This window comes from Canis lupus, chromosome 6 (genome assembly GCF_003254725.2).
Source record: "Canis lupus dingo isolate Sandy chromosome 6, ASM325472v2, whole genome shotgun sequence".
Taxonomy (NCBI): domain Eukaryota; kingdom Metazoa; phylum Chordata; class Mammalia; order Carnivora; family Canidae; genus Canis; species Canis lupus.
In genome coordinates, this window is record NC_064248.1 from 43,591,468 (window position 1) to 43,613,699 (window position 22,232).

At 38.2% G+C, this 22,232-nt stretch overlaps 1 protein-coding gene across 4 annotated transcripts in view; it reads left to right on the plus strand.

Moving 5' to 3' along the window:
- The window catches only part of VAV3 (vav guanine nucleotide exchange factor 3), a 352,019-nt gene that overhangs the window by 153,570 nt on the left and 176,217 nt on the right, over positions 1 to 22,232 (plus strand). For all 4 annotated transcript variants that reach the window (XM_025417450.3, XM_035717928.2, XM_035717929.2 and 1 more), the window contains exons 5-11: positions 6,544 to 6,652; positions 8,389 to 8,481; positions 10,922 to 10,990; positions 12,850 to 12,953; positions 14,254 to 14,353; positions 18,426 to 18,521; positions 21,728 to 21,796. In XM_025417450.3, coding sequence (XP_025273235.1) covers positions 6,544 to 6,652; positions 8,389 to 8,481; positions 10,922 to 10,990; positions 12,850 to 12,953; positions 14,254 to 14,353; positions 18,426 to 18,521; positions 21,728 to 21,796 — 640 coding nt within the window. The remainder of the gene's footprint in view (positions 1 to 6,543; positions 6,653 to 8,388; positions 8,482 to 10,921; positions 10,991 to 12,849; positions 12,954 to 14,253; positions 14,354 to 18,425; positions 18,522 to 21,727; positions 21,797 to 22,232) is intronic.

The following is a 22,232-nucleotide window of genomic DNA, read 5'->3' on the forward strand; positions in this document are numbered from 1 at the left end:
AAACAGACGGCAATGAAGGAAAAATTGGGAGTTTCTCAGAGACATACTAGAGGTGGAGGGTGAAATTAGAATTAGACAGTTAAGGAACCAGTGACAAAGAAAGCAGAGCTGCTACTGGAGTTGAGGGCAGGGCAGTGCATGGTCTGTAAAGTTCAAGGAAAGACGAGATGAGTGTGGGCTAGAGTTCTTCTGGGAGTTTCATTAGATGCTGTTTGTTTTGCACAGAGAATCCTTTTGGGCTTTATTATTTAAGAGTCAGGAGAGGCAAAAGGCCCTTGCACCTGATTATTTTCTGCTGATTGAGTGACTTGTGCAGATTACAAAGAAATATAAAAAAAAATGATCCCCACCCCTTAAGGAACTGATGAAAAAGATCAGGCATGTTTGCAAAGAATTATAATAAGAAATAGATCATGCTCCAAAAGAGATTCAGGTTCTGTGGAAATTCATCTGTTCATCCATCCTAATACACCAGCACTCTAAGCTCGTTCTTGCTGTAGGACCTTTGCATTTGCTCCTCCTGCCCTTACGGCTGGTCACTCACCGTTCCAACATTTCCTCTGACGCCCCTCCGTGGACGGGCCTTCCTGACTAATCTGAAATTGCTGCCGGCCCCTTACCTTGCTCTGTGGCTTTATGGCACTCACTACTGCCTGAGACAGTCTTTGTTTGTTTCCTTTTTTCCCCTATTTCCTCTTTAGAAGGTCAGCTTTGTGAGGCCAGGGAACTTCACCTTGTTCCTAGAACTTTACATAGCATTTGGTGTATGCTAGGCCCTTGGTAAATATTTGTTTTCTGAATGATTAAGCAAAATTGCATTAAGCATCTCCTGTTTGCCAGCCTTATGCTTCAGGCCTGAGCTGTCTAATCATTCGTACGAGCTCACTGAGTGCCTGTTTGTGTGCTATGTTCAACACATTGCCTTGTGTCTTAATCACAACATGATGAGGTTGTTCCTATTATCCCAATTTATGAAGGAGAAAACTGACTCGTGGAAAGCTAAGAAACTTGTTGTAGGTCATATAGCTAGTAAATTTTAGTCTATAGATTTGAATGCAGTTCTTACTCCAGAGCTGAGGCTCTTCCTCACTGTTTCGACCCCTGGAAGCAGGCTAAATTGCCCCTCTAAGAACTTCAGTAGAAGAACAGAGGAGAATGCTGGCAGGATGGCCAGCAGCCCATCCCAGAATAAGTGGCACTTGGATGGGTCTCAAAGTCTTATGTTTTAAATGTTGATGAAGGACAGTTTCTTAGCTGTTCTTAAAACCTGATTTCGAGCAAGATTCATACTGATCATCTCACTGAATTGGCTATAGTTTTCATAAAGTGACTGTAAGGTTACTGGTAACATAACCAAATCCTTTGAAATATTAAGAAGAATATATTATTTCTAGGGGTGCCTGAGTGGTTCAGTTGGTCAAGCATCTGACTCTTGATTTCAGCTCAGGTCATGATCTCAGGGTTGTGAGATCAAGCCCTGCATTGGGCTCCATGCTCAGCACAGAGTCTGTTTGAGATTCTTTCTCTCTCCCTCTCCCTTTGTTCCTTCTCCTGACTCAGACTCACTTTCTTTCTCTCAAGTAAGTAAAATAAAATCTTAAGAAGAGTATATTATTTCTAGAGCTATTACGTTCTTTTTTTAAGCCCCACCAATTGTTTACACCTACTAAGTTTCATAGCTTGCCCTCATCATGTTGTGTCGATGTCAGGATAAATCCTGTGAGAATGCAAGCCCTTGCTAAATTTGGAGAAATCTGGGCTCCTGAGTCAGTTGCTCTGAGACACCTGCTCATGCTCTGGGAGATACAGACTGTTTCAAGTCTCCATCTGGTGGTGGAAGGTCCAAACACGGTGTTATTTCTGCAAGTGCTTGCTTCTGAGTTTGCTATGACACCTGGATTTTCAGTCTTAGCTTTGTTATGATCTCTGGGCTCATATCCTTAACTCGGACTTTTGGGGGTGAAACCACCCCGAAGGAAGCCCCTAGAACCAACACTGGCCTGCTCCCTACTGCAGAGGGGATCATTCCATTCTCATGTGGAGAGAAACAGACACAGGATGCAACAAAGGATGTGAGATGGTTAGGCTGCACAGTGTCTGCTTTTTCTACATTTATGATCAGGGTGCAGTCATGCCCATATATAGATGAGCTGGACACAGAAAAAGTAATATAGATTATTGTTGGTTTGTTGACCATGTGAAGAATCAGTCATCCTTCCCTTCTCCCCCAGTCCCCGCCCCCACTTCATTTTATGTGGATCAGGAATTCTTGAGTAGGGTGCTGGGTGGCTCAGTTGGTTAAGTGTCTACCTTCAGCTCAGGTCATGATCAGGTCCTGGGATCGGGCCCCACATTGGGCTTCCTGCTCAACAGGGAGCCTACTTCTCCCTCTCCCTCTGCCACTCCCCCTGCTTGTGCTCTCTCTCTCTCTGTCAAATAAATAAATGAAATCTTAAAAAAAAATTCTTGATCAAACTTTTAGCAAGAAAATCTTCCTTTGTATGGGATTGAATAACAAAACCAAAGCATTTTAGCCCAATCTTGGGTGTGGGTGTTCATCCTTGCGTACACACAGGCATGTGTGTCACTCCTACAATTCTTTTTTAAAGACATTTTTCCAGCTTATTGAGAAATAATTGACATACATCCTTGAGTAAGTTTAAGGAATACAGCCTAATGGTATTATTTGTATATATTATGAAATGATTACCACAGTAGGGTCAGCTAACCTCTATTCCTTCTGTCTAGATACAATTAAAGAAAAAGAGATTTTAAGAAATTCTCCTTGTAATGAGAACTCTTAAGATTTACTGTTGTAACAACTTTCTGTATACCGTGCACAGTGTTAGCTGTAGTCATTGTGTCATACATTCGATCCCTAGTCCTTATCTACCTGACTGCTAGAAGTTTGTACCTTTTAACGACCTTCCCCCACTTATCCATCCCCCATCTCTGATATCAAGTCTGATCTCTTTTACTATGAGGTTTTCTGGGCTTTGCCTTTTTTTGGTAAGATTTTATTTATTTGGCAGAGCGAGAGAGCACAAACAGGGGGAGGGGCAGAGGTAGAAGCAGAGGCAGAGGGAGAAGGAGAAGCAGGCTCCCCACTGAGGGGGAAACCTGACATGGGGCTCCCAGGACCTGGAGATCATGATCTGAGCTGAAGGTAGATGCCTAACCGACTGAGCCACCCAGGTGCTCCTATTTTTTGTTTTTAGATTCCACATGTAAGTGAGATCACACAGTGTTTGTCTTTCTTGGTCTTATTTCCACTCAGCATAATGCCCTCATGGTCCATCGATGTTATTGCAGATGGTAGAAATACTGAATCATATTCCATTGTGTGTATATACATATCACAATTTCTTTATCCATTCATCCGTCAGTGGTCACTTAGGTTGTGTTCATGTCTTGGTCATGCTATTCTGAACATGATGGTGCAGATCTCACTTTGAGTTAGTGTTTTTGTTTCCTTTGGATATATTCCGAGAAATGTAATTCCTGGATCATACGGTATTTCTATTTTTAATTTTTTGAGGAACTTCCATATTGTTTTCCACAGTGACTACACCCATATACAGTCCCACCAACAATGCACAAGGGGTCCCTTTTCTCCACATCTTTGCTAAGATTTATCTCTTGTCTTTTGATGGTGGGCATTCTAACAGGCATGGGGTGATATCTCGTGAGTTTTTTTTTTTTTTTTTCTCGTGAGTTTTAAGTTGCGTTTTCATAATGATTAGTGATGTTGAGCGTCTTTTCACATACCTGTTGTCCTGTTCTATATATTCTTTGGAGAAATGTCTATTTAGGTTCTTTGCCTATTTTTTAATTGAGTTATTTTGTTGTTTTTGTATGAGTTGTATCAGTTCTTCAAATATTTTGGATACTAACACCTTATCAAATAGATGGTTTGTAAACATTTTTTTCCCCCATTCCATACATAGGTTGTCTTTTCCTATGATGGTTTCTTTTGCTGTCAGGAACTTTCTAGTTTGATGTAGTCCACCTTGTTTATTTTTGATCTTGTTGCTTGTACTTTAGGTGCACTATCTCCTACAATGCTAAAAGAAAAATCTGTATGTATTCATACAGAATGTACCTCTACTCTTATGGGAAATAGTCAAAAGCAACACTTCAGCAAGATGTTTTTCCAGAGGTGGAGGTGGTGGTCAGAGACCATGGAGCTGGCAGAGAGGAGTAGCAGAGAAATGGATTTCACAGCCTAACTTCTTATTGAATGGGATCCCCTCTGCTCCAGAGCCTGTTCTGGCATAATTTCTTAACTCTGCTCCCTCATGGACTCATCAAATCTTCCTATCCTTTGATGGGTTCTAGAAAGTGTTCAGACTGGTTCAACTCCCGTCCTCTAGTTGGATTGCCTCCTTAAACCCCTCAGTATGGAAATTCTGGAATTGCCTAATGACTTGCCATCTGCCTGGTTTTACAAAGTAGGAAGCTGAGTGGCTTCTTTCACTCCTTTCCCCTCTCTCTCTAATTCTGATTGGTCACCAAGTCTGGTTGACTGCACCGGACACAGTCTCTGAAGTCTCTTTGTTTCTCTCCTCATTTGTCTTTAGTTATGGCTGTCAGTATCTCTTACCCACAGGGTTTCATTTCTGGACTTATGTCTTCTTGTTGCCTCCACTCTACCCTTATATAAAAACCTCTTGCATCCCACATGCCCACATGAGGTTGAGCTTACAGGGTGTACCGCCTTTCACAGGCTGATTTTTAGCTCTTCCCTCTGGGGCTCACATTGAGTTGCCTGAATGGGACACCACTCTTGACATTGCTGGGCTTTTCACACCTTCTGCCTTTGCACGTGTCGATGTCTTTTGTTTGGAATGTTCTTCCCCCTTTTTTCCACTGAGTACCTCACCTCTGACAGCAGCAACTCTGTCTGCCAAGTCTGCAACCATATCTCCTAGAACATAGTGGTATTTAGTTAGCAAACATCTATTGAATAAGGTGATAAATAAATTCAAGATCCAGTTCAGATGTAATATCTGTTGTGAAGCCTTCCCTGACTTCCTTAGTCAGAGTTACTCTTTCCCTGGCTTCTACATTCTGCATTCATCTGCTCTGTTTTCTACACTAGACTGGGAGAGTCCTTGGATCTTCTTGATCCAAGCATTCTTAGCACCAAAGAGTCTGGACTTCTGTAGATTCTTGGTAAATGTCTGTTGCGTGAGTGGATGGACAGCTAACTCTAGAACAAATTTTTCTCAAAGCAGAGTTTTTCCTCAAAGCAGGGTTTGTTACCAGCAGGTCACTTTCCCTTAAGGCACCTTTCTTTCTTCTGGGTTTTTGAAACAGTTCATTCCTATCAAATGCTTCCAAATAATCCTTCATGACAAACCTAGACAGAGGACCCTAGTTGTAGAGTGACATTTACAGTTACAGTGTTCCAGTTTTGTGCATATCAATTTATAATGTTCTATATGCATAGGGCCAGAAAAGATGATAAGAGCTGGTAGTACTGAAGGAGTTGAATTCCTTTTCTGAACAATGTTAATGCTTCTTTCTAATGTGTCCAAATTTTTAAATATTGATTCTTTTGGATTATTAGTAATAGAGGCTATTTATAGAAATCTTGAGCTAAAAGGAAGAACTTAAGGAGTAGTAACAGAACATGTGATAGGTGGAATAAGCTATTTCTATTTTGACTGAATGGGTTTTTGATGTCCTACAAAGGGTTTAGGGAAGATATATCCATCAGTTACTGGGTAAGTGCTCATGGGAACTTTAAAAATAGAGATGGTTTTCATCTGTCAGGAGGCCAGCAGATTACAAATGGTATTTAAAAATGCCTTGTGGGCTTGGGATCGTTTCTTTAAGCAGAATCCAGACAAAACAGATCATGGTAGAATCTGGCTGAACAGGGGAACCTGTGGAGACCCTCTGAGTGGGCTGGAAGGAGCATGGTTGGAAAACCACTGTGTTAGGTATTGGCAGTAATAACCCTGCAGAAATTGATGCTTTTAAAAGACCATTTATAAACTCTGAGATCCTCCTCAGCTCTCCTGTCTTTCCCACTTTATACCCATTAATCTAAATGATCAATCCCAGGCCTTACCATAGGAAAAATGAGGGCAGTAGGATAGAGTGATTAAAACATTTAGAACATAAGACAGACTCAGTTTTAAATCCAGGTCTGCCATGGACTAGCTGTGTTTCCACAGGCAAGTCGAATAAATAACCTTTAGTTCTCTTCGACTACTTTATCTCTACAATGGATTAAATAATAATGCCTGCTTGATAACACAGTGAATACTGGGCATGAGCCAACCACATGAGATCATGTGTGCCGAGTGATCATCTGTGTGCATGTACATAGGAAATACCAGGGCATGTTGTCACTGCCGTCATTGGTGGATTCCGTTTTTGGGCATTGTTCTGGTTAGGAGGGAAAGAACTGTAAAACCTTTTGCTCTTTCTGTGAATCCCGTTTTATTTCCTCTCTGGATTTCCTACTAGGCTGTAGCTATTGCATTTACTGCATAATAGAAAATGACCGAAGTATCATACCCTTTGTTTTAGTGAAACGCACGTGGATGATGAAGAAGGTCTCTACGACTGTGTTTATGGGGAGGACGAAGGTGGAGAAGTCTACGAGGACTTGATGAAAGCAGAGGAAGCACATCAACCTGTAGGCTCTCACTTGCCTTATGTTTTAAGTTACTTTGAGTTGTTTTATTAGGATACTGATTCCTTGCAAGACTGATTCGTGTGATTATTTATGTAACTTGTACTGCAAAGTTTTTTTTTTCTTCTTACTTTTGCTAGTTTTCAACTGTATAATTAAGATTTACTGCATTTGGAAATACATAAACATGACATTTTACAGTTCAAAACAACTGTAGGGAATCTCTGGTCTTGTCCTTGGATTTTACTTGTAAGGAATGCAAGTCTGAGTGAAATGATATGTCACCCAGCTAAATAGTGGCAGAGTAGCAACAGAACGTTATTCCAGGGAATCATGAAATTTTATTATCATGAAAGGAAATCTTTTTTAAACAAAGCAGTTAAGGCTTCTTTAAACTTGATGTAGCATTAGATATATGTTAGGGAATGTTTCTTCATATTTGTTAGGGGTGTAAGAAGAGGCATTTTTTCTTTTGTTTCACTAAAGGGCTTCTGGGACTTTTATTGTTTTATAAACTTAGTTTCCGATATCGTCCATAGTCAATATGTGCCCACAAAGGTCTTATCTGCCATTAAAATATCTAAAACATTGAGAAAGAATTACTTTGAATTGTTTTCTCACCTGTAATCTGGAAAAAAAAATGGTGAGTTGCTTAGGCTTTTATTAATTAGAATCTTTTTTTTTTATACAAAAGCTTTTTCTTCATCAGCTCAGTGGTGGTTTTTCTGTGCTTTAATGAATTTCCTCAGCTCTCTTTATAGTCTTGCCTTTAATAAAAGGCTAGAGGGTTGTCCAGTGCCCCAGACAGAGAGCAGTAGCTTCTGTGGGATGGAAACAAGTTACCTGGTCTGTTTGGGAAACATAATGAATGCGCTCTAACCCACTGTATGAGCTGACAGGCTGCCTGTGGCAGGATTCTGAGTATTTTTAGGTGACATTATCATCTGTTTCTCCTATAATTATCATCTGCTTTGGGTACCAGCAAATTCTTGAGTGCATCTCCCAGGGGCAGCTCTCCATTCAACTGACAGTGCTGGCTTGTGACTATGGGATGGTTAGGCAATGATAATTTAGATGAGTAGGCCCTTCTTGTGTGCTCCTCAGGGGGCTAAGTGCTTTACCAGGTTACCTCATTTACAGTTCCTTGGGGTTAGAACTGTGATTCTCTCTCTTTTGTAGATGAGAAAACTGAGACACAGAGAAAATAGGTAACTTGTTCACAATAACACGCTAATAACAGAAAAACTGGTACTTGAACCCAGTTCTTTGTATCCTCACACCTTTGATCTTCATATTAGGCTCTACTACCTCCACTTAGTAGGAGAACCAAACACCAAAATGTTGATTCTTTAAAAAAAAAAAAGTATCTTAATATTTCTATTTATCAAATATCCTTTTGTTATTTTGCAGGTATTTCTATAGCACTTGTAAAGTATGCTGTACATTAAGAAAACTACATTACACCATATGTGATGTTTCTAGATTCAATGACATTTACAAGGAAAGACATGTTTTCAATATAGAATGTCTATACTCGTTTATTTTTAATTTTTTAAAACTTTCTCATTTACATGGTTCAACATCTTAACAGATATTTTGTAATGCAATAAATATATCTTTTAGTTATGTATTTTATTAGAATGGAAAGCTTAAGATCAGTGATTTTGAACTCTTTCTACGTACTCCCAGAGAGATTAAAACATATGTTTAAATAATTTTTTTGATAACTGTAATTGCAGAAATGTCCAGAAAATGACATACGAAGTTGCTGCCTAGCAGAAATTAAGCAGACAGAAGAAAAATACACAGAAACATTGGAGTCAATAGAAAAAGTAAGTTATCAGGTACTATTTTTGATGCCTAAGTACTTCATCTTATAGTTAATATATTAAACTTACTGTGTCTACTGTGTGTGTGTTTTCTGAGTTTCAGTAGGACTTTGGATTTAAAGATCTCAAAGCAGATTGATACATTCCATAACTAGCTACTGGTTTCTTAGCATCTAAATAGCACTGTGTTAGACCCTAAGGATATAGCAAGAAAGACAGCAAAACCCTGGTTCTCATGATAGTTTCTCTCATGGGATAGTTTATAATTTAAGCAAATAAGTGTGCCAGGTGGTGAGAAATTTTTTTAAGAAAAATCAAGGAAAGGATAAAGAGTGATGGACATGGGCTGGTATTTTATGTAAAGTGATAATGGACAGCCTCTGTGATAAGATAACACTTAAGCAGGCAGCTGGGGGAATTAAGGGAGCAAGTCATGCCAACATCCCAGAGATGACAGTTTCTGGGAGAAAGGCCTTCGGATGAGACCGTGTTCAGTGTGTTTCAAGGAATAGCAGTAGCCCAGGTGGTAGAAACAGCGAAAGCAGAGAGCTGATGAGCCACCACATCAGGTAGGGGACATGGAGAACACCTAGCTCAAAGCTGGCATGTGTGAGTAGAAGAAGTGACATGATCTAATGTAAGTTTTTCACAGCTTGTTCTGACTTTTTGGGAGAAAAGTTAGAAAGATATTGCAGTAATTAGATTGATAGAACATGGTGGTATTTGTAGAGCTGTTAAGAAACGGTCATATTCTGAATAAATGTTGAAAGTAGGGCCAAGTGGATTAGATGAGTTAGGTGAAGGATATATGGGAAAGAGAGCAATCAAAAGTGCTAGGTTTATAGCATGAATAACTGCATGAGTGGTGAAGATTATTACTGAGATGAGGACAGCTTTGGGAATCACTAGTCTGTTGTAATGTACTAAGTTTGCAATACCTCTTAGCTTCCAAGGGGCTGTGTTAAAGAAGGAGTTAAAGATATGAGGCTGGCAATAAGGGGAAAAGTTGAACTGACCAATATATTGGGCTGTTATCATTATGCAGTGGAATCTAAGGCCGTAGTACTGAATGAATTCATCTAGGAAATGAATGCTGATAGAGGAGAGGCTTGAGGCCACCTCTGGCAACTTCCATATTTAGGGGTCAGGAAAATGAGAACCAGGAGAAAATTTTGGCCATTTAGGAAAAGAGCTGAAGGTATGGAAAAGTTGTTTGGGAGAGGGGTGGGAGTAAATTGGCTGGGGAAATGTATTAGGATCATGTAGTATCACAGGCTCAATTATAAATTAGACTGTCAATCTAGTTCATGTTTAACTTCTTAGGTACGGGTACAACCAGGCTTGTAGATTTAACTAGGGTTTTTCTTCTTCCAGAAAAGCAGAGTGGAAGGAGGAGAGTAGAGGGTAAGGGTATATGCAAGGAAGAGATTCTGATGATGGTTTACTGAATGTAAACTGAGTAGGGACAGAAGTGAGGACTTGAGAGACCCAGGATGTTCAGTGGATTAGCAGATCCACTGAGGTTGAAGAATTCCATGCAGGAACGAGCTGTAAAGGTAGGAGGTTGTGGTCAGAGAATTGATTGGCTGAAATTAATTCTTTTTTTTTTTTAAGATTTATTTATTTATGATAGAGAGAGAGAGAGAGAGAGAGAAAGAAAGAAAGAGGGGCAGAGACACAGGAGGAGGGAGAGGCAGGCTCCATGCCGGGAGCCCGACGTGGGACTCAATCCCGGGACTCTAGGATCACGCCCTGGGCCAAAGGCAGGCGCTAAACCGCTGCGCCACCCAGGGATCCCCGGCTGAAATTAATTCTATAGAGGATTTCAGTTGTTGATAATGAGAAGGTCTTGGGTTATGACCACCAGAATAGGGAGCTGAGCTAGGATGGAACACAAGACTACTGGAAGTCAAGAAACTGAAAGGCCAGGCTATTGGAAGGATCATCTGCACAAATACTGAGATTGCCAGGAATGGACATTGGAGTGTTAATGGAAAGAGATATGGCAAGCCAAGAACTAAAATTCTCAAGGATTGAAGGGGATGATCATAAATTACACAAGTAGATAATTGATCTCAGGATCTAGAATCTCCATAAGGCATTTGAGGGATATTTAGTATTAGTCCTGTATCTCCAAAATACAAAAAAAATATATATATATATATATTTTGCCAGTTCAGGCAATAGTGTTCTTTTTTTCTTACTTTCACAGGTATTTATTGCCAAAACCTTTTATTCTATACTTCAACTTTGTCTTTACATCTCTATTCAGGTATAAAATCTTTAAGATAGAGAAAATAGTTTCTGCTTTTTTCTTGGTACTCATCATATGGATAAACAGTTGACTTTTAATACATACTTTTAATATATATTCTTTGTTGATGAAAAACTATTATCAGGATAAGTTGTGCTTAATCATTACTTGTCTGTTCTATCCTTGTAGTATTTCATGGCACCACTGAAAAGATTTCTGACAGCAGCAGAATTTGATTCCGTATTCATCAACATTCCTGTAAGTAAAAATATGCTAGCTAAAATTGTGGTATACTTCTATAAAATCTCCATCTTATTGGGTTCCAGATTTTTATTTTAACATTTTCCTGTATTCTTTAAGAATCTTAACTCTATTTTTTGCCTCCTGAGTTCTTATATCCTTATTTTGTAGAAATAAAGGATATGTCCTATCTTCAACCAAAATCAATCAAAATGCAAGCTGAACACACATGGATAAGATTCATGTATATCCTTAACTGCTTGTCAGGAAGAGGTAGTCTGAGTTAAAGAATCCCTGGTACCACTCTCTCTTTGTCTTGTGGGAGCCCACTTAGGCCCCACTCCCTGATCTATTGCTACTGCAGCCCTTCAACCCCATCCTGTAGGCACTGTCTTGAGGGCATCAGTTTCCTCCACTTCCCTGGCCTCTGTTCTGTGGTGGTTTCTGCTTCTGCTTCCAATTGTACTAACCTTAACTCCCATTTCTGAAATACACTACTGTTTCAGGATTTGAAAGTCCGTTTTAGCAGTTAGAGGTGAGGAGCTTTTTTTTCACATTTATGTACGCATTTTGAATTTCAGAGCCCCTTAGGATTATCTTATAATCTTAAAGGATAGTTACCTAGAAGCATTGAAACAAACCAAATGCTGTGCCAACTGAGGTCATACTAGGCAAGATTCAAGTTCCTAAATCCCTAAAACTGGTTTGGATTTTAATATATAGCTTTTGTGCACAAGCTTGCTCATTTTACATGAAAGTTCCCTACTATTTTGGTTCTGTTATGTTCAGCGTTGATGTGTATCAGTCAGTTAGCTGGCTATTGTCCTCGTCCCTGATTTGGGCCAGACGAAGATATTCTTTTTGGTTGATAGCATAGCAGGAAGAAAAAAAGTCACACTATCAGATCAACATTTAGCGTGAAGCAAACCACACACTGTTGGAAGAGGTGGATCTTGAATCACTATAAGACGGACAGTGTAACATATAGGACCCATATGACAGTCCTTAATCTTACAGCTTTTCCCTACTCCTCAATAAAATGACAGGGTAAACATATTCCTGGTTCCTCTCCACCCTGCTAAGGAAAGGGCATGCTGTAAAGTCAGTATCTGCACCAGGGTACAAGGAAGAGATAATGGGAGCGTTGGCACCTTAGTTAGAATTTCCTCATTTCCTGGCTCTGACATGTATTTACTGCCTTACTGAAAATTACTTGCTTATCAGGAAAAAGGTGAAATTCTGACTTCTGAGTTGCTCTAGTAAACTGCCCAGTACAATTTATCTGCACTTTATTTATGCCATTAGTTGTCTGGTTTCAAGTAATTTAGTGTGATTATTGTTAGCTTAGCACCAGGATGCCACTAATTGACCAGAGTGCAAATCTACATTTTTATGTCCCAAGGACATGAATCATTACTTTATTCCATCAATAAAACATTAAGCACTTGGATAGTTTTATTTAAAAAATTAAAGTGATTATAATGAAAATAAGCTGTACATATTTTTATACAAGGAATAAATTACCCTTTAATAAGTAGTGAGATAATTTCTCCCACCACAGGACACTGACGATTCAAGTCCAGTCTGAAGCTGCTGTTTTCTGTGTACTTGGCCTGTCTCTCTCTACTATTCCCTCCCCTCTCTCCTTTCTCCTTTCTCTTTTTTCTCCCCTCTCTCTCCTCCCTTCCCCCTCCTCTGTTTCCTCCTCTGCTTATCTGTAATAGCAGGTTTATGTGTTGAGGGCATTCAGCATATCCTTGAATGACAAGTCTAGGAAATCATAGGGATTTTAGGTTTGGGGTGTGGTTGGTTTTTTGCTGGGGAGGATCCTGATTTCTAATTTCCTTTGATTTTTTTTTTTTCTTTTCTTTCCTAAGGAACTTGTAAAAGTTCATCGGAACCTAATGCAAGAAATTCATGATTCCATTGTAAATAAAAATGACCAGAACTTGTATCAAGTTTTCATTAACTACAAGGAAAGGTACCTGCTAACTTCCAAATTTTGTGGCTATCAATTTGTGATTATAGTGAGGGTTAGCATTAAAATTGCTCATAAACAGCTATTCCTACTGTCCATTAAGATACCACCTGAGTAGTAATTAGAACATGGGGCTGTTTATGGGCAATAGTTTGAGTTCTGTATGTGTGTCAAGAAAAAGGAGGAAAAAAGAAAGGATCCAGAGTTTTGCATGGCCAAGTCAGAAGGTTCAGGTTCTTTTACAGACCCTTTACCTCTGAGTTCTGTAGTTAGTTTTTAGGAATTCGTTTTAATTCTCTCAGCCTCCTTTTCTTCATCTTTAAATGTTAGGGGTAGATTAGGTGGTGCCTAGTGCTTGTTCCCACTCCCATATTTTATAATTCTCTCTTTGAGGCAGTTTCCCTTTCTAAGTCTGAAAAAAAAATCTTCTGAACAACTCATGTGAGTTAAAGTACCGAGGAATTTCCCTTAAAATATCGTTCTCTCTTTTTAAATCAAGCACTGCAGTTCCTAGTACTGACTTAGTACTAGCTAATGAATTGCTTTGCATCAACAAGTTAGATAAACATGAACTCATTAGCAGTTTTTTTGCCCTCAATGGAGAGTTGAAGGGGACAATAAATTACCCAACCTCTTTGTAAAATATCTATATCACTCCAGATCTACCCTTCCTGAAGTGGCCTCAGACTCCATGCAGTACGAATTATCTTCCATCCAGCACAATTCGTGCCTCTCATCCATTCCCAATTTTCAGATAATGTGTTTTCCTTAATTAAAAAAGCAGGAAAGAGTAGGAGGTTTGTTAATGAGTAGAGTCATGAGTAGTGATTAAATAAAATTGTAGTATAAAGTAAAACTGTTCCTGAGTGTGCATAAACAGTCAAAAGTTGATCTTTAATAGGAACATAGAACAGACACTCTTAATTTTGGTTTTGTGATATTCATGTGTACTCAACATTAAGTCATTAAGCCGGTTTGTAAAATTTACCTGCTCTAAAAATATACATGGCATCAATCCCATTAAAACTTAGAAATAAAAATTAGCCCTTTAATAGCATAATATGAGTGACCCCTATTCTGTGATTGTACATGTGGTATGTGTTTAGAAGAAATGAGAAAGCGGAGGCTCGGAGAGATTGTAAGTCGTTTGCCAAGGGTCACATAGGCAGGTAGAGACACAGGACAAGTGAGATTTGCTCTGATTCCCCCTAACTATGGTTTTAAATAGATGGGAATTATGCTTCTTCCCCTTCCACTTTATTCTTGCTTTTTTGTCCTACAAATTTCTCTTTTTCCTTTTCAGGTTGGTTATTTATGGACAGTACTGCAGTGGAGTGGAGTCGGCCATATCTAGTTTAGATAACATTTCTAAGACAAAAGAAGATGTAAAACTGAAATTAGAGGTACCTGTTTATTTTTTGTTTATGAAATAAAGATACACCTAAAAGCAAGGGGAAAGAGGTGGGGGATGGGCAAATGGGTGAAGGGGAGAGGGAGATACAGGCTTCCAGTTATGGAATAAATAATTCATGGAAATAAAAGCACAGCATAAGGAATGCAGTCAGTGATTTTGTAATAGCAATATAATGAGACAGATGGTAGCTATACTTGCAGTGAACATAGCATCATGTATAAACTTGTCAAATCACTAAGTTGTACACCTGAAACTAATGAAACATACTCAACCAAAAAAAGAATAAGAATAAAAAATAAAAATTCAAGATCAGTGCAATAATAAATTTCCCTATGTATTCTAAATATAATTTTATATCAACTTTATAAAATATTTTAATAGCTAACTCTATGAAATAATACAATGATAATATAACAGTAAAATCTACGACTTATGGCTCTATGTTTTACATGCATTATCTAGTTAGATCCTTATGACTCTGTGAGAGATACGCAGTTAATTTTCTTCCCTTATGGATGAGGTTCAGAGAGATTATGAGTAATTTGCCCAAGGTCACCTAGGTAGAAAGAGGCACAAGATAATAAGTAAGATATATGGAAGATAACGTACATGTAGATTTAAATGTTTACGAACAGGCGTATAAAAAGGGCATGGATGGATATTGCCCATAAGAGGGAAGATGAAACAGGCACAACTATGATTAAGTCGTATGTGATCAGCAGTAGTAAGGCTCCGTGAGTAAGATTGATCGCTTCAGTACAGGTAGAATGCAGGAGGTTTCTCTGAAGAGGTAGTATTTGAATTAGCTTACGGAAGAATGGGGTAAGTCTTGACAGTGGAGAGTCCATGGAGAGCATTCTCCCAGATAAGCATGACTGACCAGATGAGTTGGGAAAGTTTGAGAAATGAGAGTAGACCAGAATAAACAGAACACGTGGGAGCAATGGGAAATAAATCTAGAAATCGTGTAATTTTTTATAAATGTATATCCTTTTTCCTTCTTTTTCACAAGAAGTGTTTGTACTTTCAAAGAACTTTTGTAAAAGTTTATTTATGTTATATGAATTATCATCCCAAATATATTATCCATATGTTTGAATTTTCTTAAATATTGGGTAGAGATACACAGTCAACTCTTAAATGGCTGTGTTTGGCTTAGTTTACTCTCTAGTGTCCCCTTTGCTGTCTTTGTCCAATTTAGCAGTGAAATCAGGTGATGAAAGGGGAAAAAAAGAGGCACATGATTTTCAAATTAGAACTCTTTCATTGTTTTTAGCATATTTGGTATGACTTCATAACTCCCACAACAGGGAACCATTGGTTAGGAGGTTTCCATATCTAGTAGGCTATTGAGTGACTGTGCTAGCTCTCTGTCACGGACCTTCGCCCTTACTTCTCACAGTGATCTGATGATGCAGACTTAATGTCTGCAGGTGACTTGAGTCACCACGAAATAACATCACAAACCCTGCTAGTGTAAAGGGTTCCTGCTTCTCTTGGGAGAATAGAGTCTCAGAAGTATAAAGCTGTAAGCTACCTTGACTCAAATTGAATTGTGATGGTAAGATAAAACTGTACAACTTACACAACTAGTTCCTAACAGAGCTACCATTAGAGCAGTCTTTTTTGTTTTTATTTTTAAACAAAGATATGAAACTCTGGCTCAGGATAGGAGTCTGCATGTTGTCAATCAAATCTCCCTTATTCTCAGCATTGTTTGGGTGTTCCTCTCCTTTCCTTCAGAGTCCTTGTCAAAGGCCTGCCTATGACGTACTCTGGGACTCTAGGAACATAGTTCGTGCGATCACTATCCATCTGAGGGAAAGAGGGAACCTGAGGCTGAGTTTGAAAGGCTCAGGGCAAGAAGCTGCTGGCTGTCCTTTTTGGCCTGAAAAGTCACTACTCTTGACCAAGGCCCTGATCTGCAAGTATTTGATAGACACTGTAACACCTCAACAGATACTCTTTGCTGGGACTGTCCTCTGCAACTCCTGGCATGATAAAGGGAAAGCTGCCCTATTCTCCATGTGTCTGCCCCCTTCATGTCTTCAGTTTCTTATTTTTTATTTTTGAGAGACAGTGCGCGTGAATGGGAGGAGGAGCAGAGGGAATGGGGAGAGAGAGAATCTTAGGCAGGATCCATGACCCTGAGATCATGACTTGAGCCGAAATCCAGAATCTGAAGCTTAACTGACCAAGCCACCCAGGCTCCTCATGTCTTCAGTTGTTTGGTTGTTTTTGCTCTTACTGATTTTTGTCTTTTTTCTTCTCTACTTTGGAACCAAGATAACATAGGGCAAAAGTAACAGAATCTCTTTATCTTGTCCTGTAAGCTGGCTCATCTCTATTCTGTTTAGTTTCTTCTCAGGTAGAATTGGAGTTCAGCTAAGCATGTGACTGGATGTTTTGGAAGACTCATTTCTACCCTTTATTTACTTTCAATACTAATAAGCATTTTACATCTCAGACTCAGACTGCCCCTTGTTATAGGAAATGCCAGCAATGTTAGTTTTTTTTTTGCTTCCTGAGACTGTAACTTCGAAGAACTTCAAAGAATTAATTATTTCCCCAGCAGTTTTAAACTGACTTCTATAGCATGACAAAGTGAATTTTAAATGTATAGCATTTCTCTCCCTAACACTGCTAAAATGGCATGTATATACATGAAGTGTAAGATATAACCTCAGTTCCACGGAGCTTAAAATGCAGCTAGGGAGATGAGACTCATTCATTACAATAATCTTAACAGCTTAACCTCCTATTTGAGACCCATGATCCAGAACTCTCTACAATCTGTAGAAGCAAGAGATCAGTTGAAATAGTTATTCTTCCTAGTGAACTGCAGCAATTGACAAGACATGAGCTAACATGTCCAGATGTCCCCAGTTCTTGCTTAAGACCTGTAATCAAATACTCATTAAGTCACTATGGTCATTAGAGCTAATGGAGTTTACTTTATAGCTCCTGATAATATATCTTTCCATGTGCCAAAAAGCTAAGTATAGGCAAAGACGAAACAAACTTATGAACAAAGCAATATTTTCTTGAATGCAACTCTTTCTATGAACTGGAAAATTCCTTGTTCTGGGATGTGCAGTTGTTTGAGGGTTTGGACTTAGTTTCTAACTAACAATAATTTTATGGAACTTTGTTATTTTTTAAAATTTGATCACAAATGTGTGCAAAACAGTAAAATCAGAAAAAGCAACTTGTTCAAGGTCACGCAGTCAAGCCTTGATTTAAATTCATTCTTTGATACTTCCAAGTACTTTCCTCAAAGTCCTAGGTAATGTCAAAAGAACGCAAGTCAATACTATTTTTAGATAAACTTTTGAAGAAGGAGAATGTGAGTTTTTTTTTTTAATGAGGCTTTTGAAACTTTGAATCCAATAGTAGGTTTATACTTTAGCAAATTTTTAGAATTGATCATTCCATTTCATTCAGTTTCACAAATACTTATTAAGCAAGACTAGATTCTTAAAGCTATATAAGATATATTGGGGAAGATATGCATACAACAACAGTTAAAATGCACACAAGGCACAGAGAGGAAACACAGTTTTGATTGGGATTATCACAAAAGGCCTTGATGTATAGTTTTTGAAAAGGATGGATTTTTTTTGGAAAATGGACAAAGCACATGATGGTTTGAAAGAACAGAATGAACGAAGACATGCCAGTGGGGAAGGCACATGGCCAGTTTGAGGAGTATCATTTTTCTTGATGCCTGGCCCATCTACTATGGGTAACTAGTAGAAGGTAGAGCTAGAAGGGTTAGTAGAAGAAGATCCTAGAGGGCCATTAGAGAAAATAAATTTCATGCTAATGTAGTTCTACTTAATGATTCATTTTAGAGTTGAAATGCTACAAAGTTTGTTTTTTTGGTTTTTGATTAAATACTTTTTATTTTCAGAAAGGATTATTAAGAAGAAAAATAACAGGATGTTTATTATATAACAGTTTTGTTTATGGCCTCGACATCTTTTAATGTTTCCTTCATGACTCCCTTTGATAAAACTAACAAAGTTTTAAAAAAAGTTTTTAAAAAAACATTTCATTAGGAATGTTCCAAAAGAGCAAATAATGGAAAATTCACTCTTCGAGATTTGCTTGTGGTTCCTATGCAGCGTGTTTTAAAGTATCACCTTCTCCTCCAGGTATGTAACTTAAAACCATCAGTTTGTTTATTTTTTCACTTATTCATTTAACAAAATATTCATGCAGCATCAATCATGCTCCAGATACTCCATATCTGGGGTCATTATCCCCTTAGATTTTCAGTGATGAGTATAGCTAAGTGGGAACTAACGGAACAGCTGGAATCTTTTTCTTCCTTTTAGCAAAGATGATTCTGTATCTTGCACAAAGTCACTTTTGGTGTCCTTCAAACAGAACTGGCTCCAAAAAAAATCTAAAAAAAACAAGACAGAATGAAAAGATGCCTCTGACCAAGTCTTCTTTGGTTAGCGGGAATCATTTGTTAGAATCTCAAAGCTACAATACCCCTGGTTTTTGGCAGGTCAAGTGTTTTGGACTTTTTGCCTTATAACCATAAACTAAGTTCTGTCCCATTCCATGCTGCTTTCTGCTGTAGTAAATTATAATAAGAGTACATTTATTTTGAAGTGATTCTTGTTATAACCACAAAGCTTATGGTTTCCACAGTTAGTCCTCTAATGAGGGTGGAGAGTCTTATAAATTTAATTTGATGGCTGTACCAGGAGGCTCATTAGTTCTGCTCCAAGGAAATGTCTTACAGTATTAGTCTGTCAACTCTGCTGATGCTTGTGAAATGTCATTTTAAAAAGATCTACTACCTGTATGTGAAATACAATTTTGAGTCTGCTGCGCTTTATACATCTTGTATATTAAATTCCTTGGACTGTAGTTGCAAAATTATTAGTCATCTCTATTTTTGTTCTACTGAGAAATCAGAAAAATTCAAACCCTGATTATTTCTTTAAAATGCATTAAAACATTTATGAGACCTAAACTCAAAGCAACTTAATCAAATTGGATTTTATGAAAAAATAATAAGGAAGACGTAAGCAATCAGTTTCTGGGACATCATGAAACCAAAAACATGTCCAAAATAAGATAATAATTTATTTTGTAACTTTGGTATAGTCAAATATCAATTGAAGAATTTAAAAGGTGCAGTTTTCAAGAAATATCTATTATGGTCATTTATAAAGTTCTAGAGAGACTTATAAAAGCATAAAATATGGCTATACCTTTTTGTTTTTTTTGTATTATTATTATTATTATTATTATTATTATTATGGCTATACCTTTTTGAAATTGAGCAGACTTTTTTCTTAATTCCTCCTGGAGTGTTTTATATTTTAAATTTCTAAAGAATGTTTAGTTTTATGATGTTTTAAAATAGGGAAGTTTTTATTTGGGGCACCACATATAGACAAAATTATAGAAATGTGTGGTTTTTTAAAAGATATTTATTTATTCATGAGAGACAGAGAGAGAGACAGAGAGAGAGAGAGAGAGAGGCAGAGACACAGGCAGAGGGAGAAGCAGGCTTCATGCAGGAAGCCTGACGTGGGACTTGATCCCGGGTCTCCAGGATCACGCCCTGGGCTGAAGGTGGCACTAAACCACTGAGCCACCGGGGCTGCTCTAGAAATGTTTTTCCATCTTGATAGCGTAGGGTAGAATTTGTCTAATGTTTAGACATTTGTTGAATAAATGAATTTGAGCATTTCCTACTTACTGCTATACTTTAATGGGGAAATAATTTTTGAAATGCTTTATGGTTTGAAATCCCAGATTTATAAAATTAGAATATTTGAGAGTGAGGGATTTGAAACTGAGAATAATTTAATATCATTATTTAATAAAGGAAAAGTAAAAATAGAAATAAAAGAATATCACTTGGACAAGTTTATTATACTTAAAAATCTAATGGCTATAGGTCCTCTTTATAACTAGAAACACTATTAATATGGACCTCAGCAAAAATTTTTGAGTGATTCTTGAACTGGCTGTGAAGGGAGCAGTAAGAGTTTCGTAAGTATATCAAGGAGAGCCAACAGTGTGCCTAATGAGATCAGACAGTAGAATGTATTTTGAGAATTGTGGTTAATTTAGTGTGGATGGGATATAGGTTGTTTGGGTGGAGTGGAGAGAACAGTTGGGATGGGTTTGCAGAATTCAGACCACAGAGGATCTAAGAGGTATGGATGACAACCTGAAGCTTTTGTGGGCATCACAAAAGTCTAAATAGGGTAGAGACAGAATCCAATTTATATATTAGAAACCCAGCTCTGCTGTCAATAGAATGAATAGAGTGTAGTCCCAAGAGGCTACAGGTCAAAGGCCCATTTATAATAACCCATTTGAAAAAGCGTAAGGGCTTGAACCAGTGTAGTGGCAGTGAGGATGGTTTCCAGGGGAAAGGTCAAAGTCAGTATCACCGGAACATAGTATGGGAGAGGGGTACCTGGGACACTTCTTAGGTTTTGGCTTAAAGGACTCCACTGATGGAGGTGCCATCATTCAATAAAGCATAAACAGGAACAAGAGTAGGGTTGTGGGTGAAGGTGCCTTAAGTTTGGAATTGTTGGGTTAGACGAACTTGTGAGATAGATACCCAGGTAGAACTGTTTAGTTGGACAGAAGAGTCTGGGACTCTGTGAGTTCTGGGTTGAGCACATTGCTTTGAGAGGGATTGTCTTATTAGGTGAGTGTTGACATTATGGCAATGGTTGTGATAGAATTTGTAGAGTATGTTTAGGAAGAGTAACAGAAGACTAAGGTGAAAATCTAGGGAATGGTAACTTTCCAAGTTGCAGATAAAGAAGAAGGTATGAAAGACTGGTGAATAGGCAGAAATTTAAGATGGACTAACCAACAACGATAATAGCAACAAACAAAAGATTCTAATATCCCGGAAGCCAAGGGAGAGGAGTAACCATCAGAATCAGTTGGCAATGAAGGGACCCTTCCATGACCTTTGAGAAGGATGTCAGTGTAATGGCAGGGAATAGAATTCTTTCAAAAAAAATTTTAATGGTTTATTTATTTAATCATGAGAGACACAGAGAGAGAGACAGAGACACAGGCAGAGGGAGAAGCAGGCTCCATGCAGGGAGCCCGACGTGGGACTCGATCCTGGGTCTCCAGAATCACACCCTGGGCCAAAGGCGGTGGCGCTAAACCGCTGAGCTACCTGAGCTGCCCAGTTTGAGATTTTTTTTTAATGAAAACAGAACCTAGTTAGGTTGTACCAGATTTATTACATTATGGTATAAATAGTGATAAAAATGCATTATTTTAAAAAATATTTTCTTTCTGATATTTTGGTTTTAATTGAAGAAAGTATTACTGAACTGTGTCTTCCAAATAGGAATTGGTCAAACATACTACTGATCCTATGGAGAAGGCAAATCTGAAACTGGCTCTTGATGCAATGAAGGTAAGGCAAATGTGTCATTAACTTCTTTGTATTTTTTATTCCTGCCTAAAAACAAGAAAGTACAAATTGCTAATAAATACGTGTGATTTGCTAATATGTTATAGCATGTTAAGTATTAGTATAGTTTTGCATTTGGTGGGAAGAGGTGGATATTTTTTGTAAAGATTTATGTATTTATTTTAGAGAGAGAGAGTGTGCACAAGTCGGGGGAGGGCAGAGGGAGAAAATCTTCAAGTAGACTAAACTCCCTGCTGAGCACCAAGCCCAATGGACCCTGATGCGGGGCTTGACCTCATGACCCTGAGATCCTAACCTGAGCTGAAATCAAGAGTCAGATGCTTAACTGACAGAGCCACCCAGGTGCCCCAGAGAAATGGATATTTTTAACTGAAAATAGATATCCCTGCATGAATTCAATTGTTAGACAAAGATACAT